The sequence below is a fragment of the Dacryopinax primogenitus genome (assembly GCF_000292625.1).
Source record: "Dacryopinax primogenitus strain DJM-731 SS1 chromosome Unknown DACRYscaffold_18, whole genome shotgun sequence".
Classification (NCBI taxonomy): Eukaryota; Fungi; Basidiomycota; class Dacrymycetes; order Dacrymycetales; family Dacrymycetaceae; genus Dacryopinax; species Dacryopinax primogenitus.
The window spans coordinates 155,390-162,939 of record NW_024467215.1 but is presented as its reverse complement, the minus strand read 5'-3'; the positions used below and the strand labels follow the sequence as shown (position 1 = coordinate 162,939).

Sequence of the window (7,550 nt, the reverse complement as noted above, 5' to 3'; positions counted from 1 at the left end):
TAGACAAGATTTTTCTTCTTACTTCGCTCCCTATACACGAATATTAATGACATCCGGTATAATGCAACTTGAGGGCGGAATTCTCTGTCTTAACACGAAAAGAATTTGTGCCGTTGCGAAGGTCATTGTTAGAAGTGACATCTTAAGTTAGACGTTTTGAGTCGGGCTGAGGTAACAAGGTCCATGATACACGGCATAGTTTCATGGCGATTTCCATCAGCAGTTCTTGTGAGCCGAACACAAGGAAACAATCCCGAGACGGGAGGTCAGTCTTACTACTATGCCCGACTATTCAATGTCAACTATGATCCCTTGATACAGAGGCGTGTCGTCTACGAATGTGACTAGCCATGACTGACAGCACACTAAACGCTGCAGTGGCCATCATCATTCCCCCGACAAAAAGTGTGACTTTGCCAAATCCATGACTTCCAAACTTGAAAGTTACTGGGGTCGAACAGTGCAGCAGCGATGATGGGACCAACGATAGCCGCTACACCTTTTACTGCTGCAAACGAGCCGAAGATCGCACTGGATGTTGTTGAGGAAGGACCGACCATGTCGATTGTCACTTGGGGTACGATAGAGCTGAAACCTCCTGCCATGGTACCAAAGATCACCACAAACACGAACACCGTTCCAAGGCTGTTGGCAAAACCCCACAGTAGATATGCGGCGATAGCTGCTCCCAGCGCGGAGACCAACATTACTCGGGAATATGGCATTCGGTCGCACATCCATCCAATCAGAACCTGGCTGAAAACACAGAACATATTGAACACTGAGAGCATGAGCTGTCCATCAAGCGGCGGAACTCCGAGCAGACTTGTGTAAGTCGGCATGTACAAGTTCACCGGAAAGTATGCAAGTGATTGCACCAGAATTGTGAGCCCCTCCAAGTTATGAGCACCATGGAATGTCACACAGTGGGTATAACACTTACAACGGTTGCAAAAATCGGACTTTTGAAATACGACAGATCCACAGGAGTGCTTCGCACCTGCCTGACCGCTTGGATCGGGATTCGCGGCTTCATTGAGAATTGCCCATCCGACGAATACGGCAAAGACAAGTGCCCAAATTCTGAATGTCCATCTGAAGCCAACTTTCTCGAGAAGCAGGCCGACTAGAGGAGGAAAGGCAGCACCGCCAATCCCAGTGCTGCTCTGAATGGTGCCACCTGCGACGCCACGTCGTTCAAGGAACCACTCATAGATCTAACACGGATCAGTTCAGTCACCACCGAATAGCAAACAAAACAATTGCGTACCCACAGAAAAACAGGCGTGTACAAGATCCCACATGAGATGCCGACGAGCACGCCTTGGAGGATGATTAACTGCCAAAAGACCTTCGCAAAGCTGGACAAAAGGAAACTTGCAGTCCCCAATGCCACTGCGCCCCATTGCATTGGACGAATCCATCGAGGATGACGTCCCATGAAGGCGGGAAGAAACATTCCAGACATGTATGGAATAGCCAGGCCAGTAGTGCCAATCGCTGAGAGAGCGGACAGGGGCGCGCCTCGGCAGGGAGAGTCAGGCGAGGAGGCGTAGTAGTTTTGAAAGACGCCATATCTAGCATTTAGAACATGAGAATGCGCAATCAGAGCAAACTGGGAGACAAACATGAAGGCAAATCCCCAGACAGACATTTCCAAGATGAAAGCCGCCAACACGAGAAGCCAGGTGTCGCGGCCTCTGTCGAAGGGCGCTAGTTCGGAAGTCAACGTGTCTTGGACGGGCCCTACAGTTTCGACAGCCCGCTCACACTTATCCTTGGGCGCAGAAATGGTCTGCAGCTCTATGCTGTCAGACATCTTACCAGGATATATGCGCCCGAAAGATGGAAGAATGCAAGAGAGGAAAACTTGAATTTACTGACAAAGACGGCTTGATCCATCGGGTTCCGCATCGGCTTCTGTGGCTGTCATCGATGTACAGATCATCAATCACATTTCTGAGCTAGGTAACTCTGACGACCAAATGAGAGAAACTCTCCTCACCAGCCTTTACATGAGGTCATGAGATAGGACATATCTATATCGTACTTTGTTGGCCTTCACACCTTCCACCGCCTTCTTACACTCCTTCGTGGGCAGTTCTAGGCTCTCAATTAGCTCGGACAACTTAATGAGAAGAGGCAAGGGAGGCGTACCCTCCATCCAAGGCTTGATCCCCTTCTTTGCTGCGAGGGCTAGCATTTCCATTGCTTCCTTCTTGCATCCGAGATTGGATCCTCCGAACAATGCAGCCTACCAAATGGCCTCAGTGATGTTGTCTTTGGTCAAATAGAGACATACGTTCGCTGTGAAGTCCATGCCTGACAATGGCGGGAAGTCATCATCAGGTAAACCGACCGTTACCAGTTTGCCGCCCACCCACAGCATGCTCCGGAATGCCTTCAAAGGCATCGTCTTCACGCTGTCCCTCGTCGAAATAATGAGGTCGAGCGTATCTCGATATTTTTCTGCAAAAATGCCGTTGTCGTCGGTGATGACGATGTGGTCGGCGCCCATCTGCTTGATGTCGTCGACCTTTGACGGAGAGGACGAGAACGCGTACATCTCGGCACTAAGGGCTTTCCCAAACACTGCACCGACATGAGCTCCCGGTCACAAACGTTGGAACGAGACGTACCGATGGCATAATGTCCCAACCCTCCGATACCGACTATGCCGATCTTCTTCCCAGGTCCGGCGCCGTTCCTCACAAGAGGCGAATAGACGGTCAATCCAGCACAAAACATACTCGCCGCATGCGCGGAAGATAGTCCGGCAGGGATGGGAAAGACGAACCGCTCGTCTGCACGGACAGCGGTGGAGTAGCCACCCGTAGTTCGAACCCCGTCCGAGTAAGTGCCGTTATACGTCTCAATCTGGATCAATCCCCATCAATTTCAGCATTTCAAAGTAAAGGATGCAGAAGGGACTTACCGAATCAGGACAATATTGCTCATTATCTGTCTTGCACGCTCTACACTCTCCACAACTCGCGATCTGCGCTCCCACCCCCACACGATCTCCGACCTTGATTCCGCGCACCTTCTGCCCCACTTGCGTGACAATTCCTACGATCTCGTGCCTGACAATCATTGGACGCTCAAACTCACCCCATCCTGCGGTGATCGTATGAACATCAGACCCACAAACGCCGCAGTGCGTGATGCGCAGCTCAACGTCCGTTGGAGAGAAGGTCTTGGGCTGGAAGGGAATCACCGAGAAATCGCTCTGAGGAGTCGCATAAGTTGCAGATCTCGCAGGGGGAATAACAAAGTGAGAACCCATTTAGTTGGATCCTGGCTGGTTATCGCATATCCCTTGAACTCGACCTCAGACGTCTGAGGAGTGGTGGATGCCCACAACCACGATAGCATGGTCCAGTGTTGACTTTTCTGGGCTTTGACTGTTGAGGAAGAGCACTTCACTCTTTTGCCGGACTATAATGCGCATTGTCTGCTGTGTGGCCACTACTCTTATCTTGTTAGATGTGGGAAAGCGTCGTTATCTGGATAGGCAAATTCCAAAACAGCAATCGGCGATAACAAACAGACGCGTCAGTCTCTTATTCCCGACTCTGCTACGTTGAATACTGCAGTACTTGCATATTCTCGGGCCCGAGCGCAATGATTCTATGCAATGCACCCATATATGCAATGCAGAATCATCTCAATATCTCTTTAATGAAAGAATATCCTTCATCAAATGTCCCTCTTACCCATGATCATTGCATCGTGCTGTGCGCTTGATCCGCGCCTTCAATCCGGAGCATATCTGGCAATACATACATATCTTTACCAAATCAGTTCAAACTTATTCCTCCAGTGATCTTCCTAAATTTGATTTGCCCAATTATGCCTCAACACGTGAGCGAATTCATGGAGTGATGCATCTCATCCTAGCCTGTGAAATATTTCGCTTCATGTTCTTTGCATCAGGCAGCTGAGAAATGTACTACATCGTACATATAAGCTCATGACATCAGACTGAGCATTTAAGGCTCTTCAATTTGGGGATGTGCCAGAGTTTGCATCCTGGCGACATTTTCAGCAACAACTCGCATCTCACCACTTCCTACTCGGGCAGTCGCCAAGGTCTGCAACCTGACGGTATTTTCACTTCAAACCATCTGCAGATGTCCTGCACCTAATGCTTCAGGAGAAGCAGGGTCATCGCCGAGAATCCAGATGAAGACGGGAAAGAAAACCAGTACAACTATGCCGAGCAATCCTAGAACTGGATTAACAGAGCCGCATATGCACAAGTGAATCTGTTACCTGCTGAAGCAAGAGCGAGCTGAAACCCACTGAAAATGCACTTGACATAGGCAATGTCGTCTCGAGCGTCGTCAGAAAACGGGCATCCAGGACTGAGCGCGAGCATCCACTCTGTAGGCAGTATGAAGGTTCTTTTCGCAGTTAGACATGATCTAAGCAACTTACCAGATCCGGCCTTACAGTTGACATGGCCTTTGATCATGAAGATGAAACACACTGTGGTAATTATCTCAATGACTCTTTCCAATGTCATATTATCCCACTTACCCAACCATGCTATCAGTCCGGCGAAGTCAAAAACACTGATAGTTGCAGTTGTTACTCTTCCACAAAAGGTCAGTGCAGGCGCGCTACCTGAAGTGAAAAACACCTCACCCGGTCAGATTTGAACATCGGTAGAAGAGGAGGGGGAACTGGAGAGCATGCGCCACATACACTGGATGTGACTCATTCAGTAACGCGCTTTGAAAAGGCAGAGAGGAAAGACATACTGGCGACCACCCAGGTCGGGAGAGGGCCTTCCAACCAATGCCGATAACTACAGCCATCCCGAAAGAGGCTTGTTGGAGAATGAAACCTGTCAAACTCAAGCGACGACGAGTGGTGGTGGGTTCGACGCTTGGAAACATTTGATCGTGCGATAGTGGAACAACTTGAACTGGGTTGAGAGGGGAGACAAAGTTGGAATGACCCCTTGCGCAAAGCAAGCAGCACTTATAATGACGCGGTCTGCCTCCGGAAGAAATGTGGCGTGTGTGTGACTAATACTTGAAAAAGAAAGATGTGCCGAAATCCGGCAGTGTGGTAGACGCATGTTATGTTGCGTAAGCGAAGTTGGGCGACCTATGTCATTAAGCATAGAGACATGGTGCGGAAAACCGGAATCAAAACAAGGATACGTGCGGCTGGTGATGATGGTGATGAGATATAAACCTCAGAGATAGCACTGAAGCTGAGGGTCCAATGACCAAATAGCCTAGAATAGCCTAGTCCGGAATATTTGGGGTGGGTCAGGTGAATAGGGGGTACAACAACAAAGGCCAAATTCCAATGGACAAGGGAATCTACTTGTCCCTTGATGAGTCATTAGGACCAACTCTGCAAAGTGTCCAAGAGGACACACCTGCCTTCCAATTGAATTGGGGTTGTCATCACAATTCTCCATGTGGGGGAAAGTTGTGTGACAGCAGTTAGGCACAGAAATCTGCCAGCAACTTCAGTCACTTGTAGTAAACTGAAGTGATTATAGACCATTACTCTGGTGTATATCTAAGCTGACCAATCATTGCCCAATATCAAAGCCACCAATACCCACCTTTTTTCAGGGTCACCCTCTTATACACCTCAAAATTTCAGTGTACTTCTACACCAAGTACTAGTATCTGGGTGTAGGATAGAATACACCCAAACTTTTCAGTGTTCGCTCAGTGTTCTACTACACTGAGTATCTTGGTGTATCTTGGTGTAGGATTATCTCTAAATTATTCCCAGGTACTCCCCACACTTTCAGTGTTATCATTCATCTACACTGAAATAGTTTGATGTGATGACTTGACTACATACACCCTTAAAGCATGGCAGTCATGGTCATTGTCCTTGTGTACTCCATACTCAATGTAATTGTGTACTCATCGAGATATACACTCTTCTTGTCTGTCATGCAATCTCCACCCCATTGAAGGCCTTGACCTCCCATTGATCCTACTGATACATCAACCTGACAATAATGCTTCAGAAAGAGAGCAAGCTGTATAGAAGACCTGGAACACCCACACAAGATTAATTTGAATCCTGAATGCCTAACTCAAGAATAATTTGATCTTTGAACTCAAATTATCTGGCATCAAATTGACAGTATTCTTGTATGACTCTGACAGTTGCTGGACAAACACACCATTCAATTGTCATCATGTCAAAGTGTATTCAGAGAGTGATTAGGAGAAATGGTAAGTAACTGATAGTACATGTATAGCAGACTGACTTTGCACAGAAGGACTATTGAAGATGAACTATGAACAGGGTCACAACACTTTCAACAATATTATCTATCCACCTACCTACAATCAATCCACATCTGCTCAACCTGCTCATTATTCATTTGATGCTCCTGCCCAGTCTGCAATGGCTGTTCCTCCTGCTCCGCCCACTCTGGTGTATCTTCCACTGCCACTTGCCATTTGCAATCACTGCACATTCAACTGTCACAATTTGCACAACAATTTAGGGAACACACACAACTCGCAGAACTGGAACTATAGCAACAACAACAAGAAGCACAACAAAGCCAACTTTCTAGGGGAGGGACTGACTGGATTGGCCTGCTGAAGAAGATGCTGTGGAAGTGTGGTCACAGCAATGTTATGTAGTGAGCACTTAGTATCCCTTATATGGCCTGTATACTGACTTACCCCAAGATATATCCTATGTGCAAACACTGGCTGCTATATGGTATACTTACCTACAAACACAATGGATGGAACTGCATTATCTGGTGAACAAGTTGTTTGTACTGTACCTGTGCCATGATGTATGCTTTCATAGGAGAGGTTATGAATCAAATGCATGGATGGAACAATGTTATCACCTGAAGAAGACATGGTTCAAAAAATGGTTTATTCACACATGAAACTAAAACTACACTGTGTTAGATATCTGTACCTATCTGAGTGGAAAGGTGACAAATGTTTGACTGAGGTATACACTGGTGTGAGGGTCTATGGCTGACTGGGATAACACTGAGTGACTGAAACAACTGAAATTTGCACATCCAGCAGGGACATGCAGATTGATCATGGGTAACACATTTTTGGACCTCTCTACGTAGTTAGTTAGGGGCCATGCTGAGTGGATGCAAGAATGCTTTCAATGACATGGAATCTAAATATAAATGTGGAAACTGACAAGTTTCCATTGTGCTGCACATTCAAGTTGGACAGATTCAGCATCAGCACCTTTTCATCTCAAGCTACCAAAGCACATCTAGGGGGGATGTTCCTGAACAATAGAAAGGTGTGTCTGCATAGGTATTGAGATGTTTGACTGATGGTGAACAGATGGAAATGTTCAACTGGGTTGACATCAAATTATCCTACCTGGGAACAAGGTGGCAGGTGGGAAATGGCCCAGCCAAAGCAGTGGTCTCCATGGACACAACTCGATTCCTCTAGGAGGACTGTCAGGGCACCAGCTCATTGCTTGGTCAAGAGACATGACTAAGCCTTTATGACATGGAAGTAGCTGGTATACCTTGGCATGTGCTGGAACCTGCTGGAAGG

At 47.3% G+C, this 7,550-nt stretch overlaps 2 protein-coding genes across 2 annotated transcripts; both read right to left on the bottom strand.

The window, feature by feature from the left end:
* Positions 1-1,976: 1,976 nt before the first annotated feature.
* On the bottom strand, positions 1,977-3,375 carry DACRYDRAFT_83128 (NADPH-dependent alcohol dehydrogenase; the record flags this gene model as incomplete). Its single annotated transcript, XM_040776611.1, has 6 exons — positions 1,977-2,103; positions 2,158-2,254; positions 2,303-2,592; positions 2,640-2,877; positions 2,936-3,229; positions 3,283-3,375. The coding sequence occupies 6 exons, from the start codon at positions 3,373-3,375 to the stop codon at positions 2,012-2,014; spliced, it is 1,104 nt and encodes a 367-aa protein (XP_040625513.1). The 3' UTR covers positions 1,977-2,011.
* Positions 3,376-3,922: 547 nt separating this feature from the next.
* Positions 3,923-4,835, bottom strand: DACRYDRAFT_24225 (uncharacterized protein). The gene is made up of 6 exons (XM_040773600.1): positions 4,767-4,835; positions 4,651-4,711; positions 4,543-4,598; positions 4,441-4,491; positions 4,276-4,386; positions 3,923-4,228 (listed from the first exon to the last, which is right to left on the bottom strand). Coding segments are annotated over exons 1-6 (390 nt in total). The 5' UTR covers positions 4,768-4,835; the 3' UTR covers positions 3,923-4,118.
* Positions 4,836-7,550: the final 2,715 nt, after the last annotated feature.

Excerpts from the sequence above, each read along its gene's own strand:
- DACRYDRAFT_24225 (XM_040773600.1), bottom strand. Across the intron at positions 4,599-4,650 it reads CGATGTTCAAATCTGACCGG|AGTAACAACTGCAACTATCA; the intron begins GTGAGGTGTTTT and ends CTTTTGTGGAAG. Across the intron at positions 4,387-4,440 it reads CAACTGTAAGGCCGGATCTG|AGTGGATGCTCGCGCTCAGT; the intron begins GTAAGTTGCTTA and ends TACTGCCTACAG.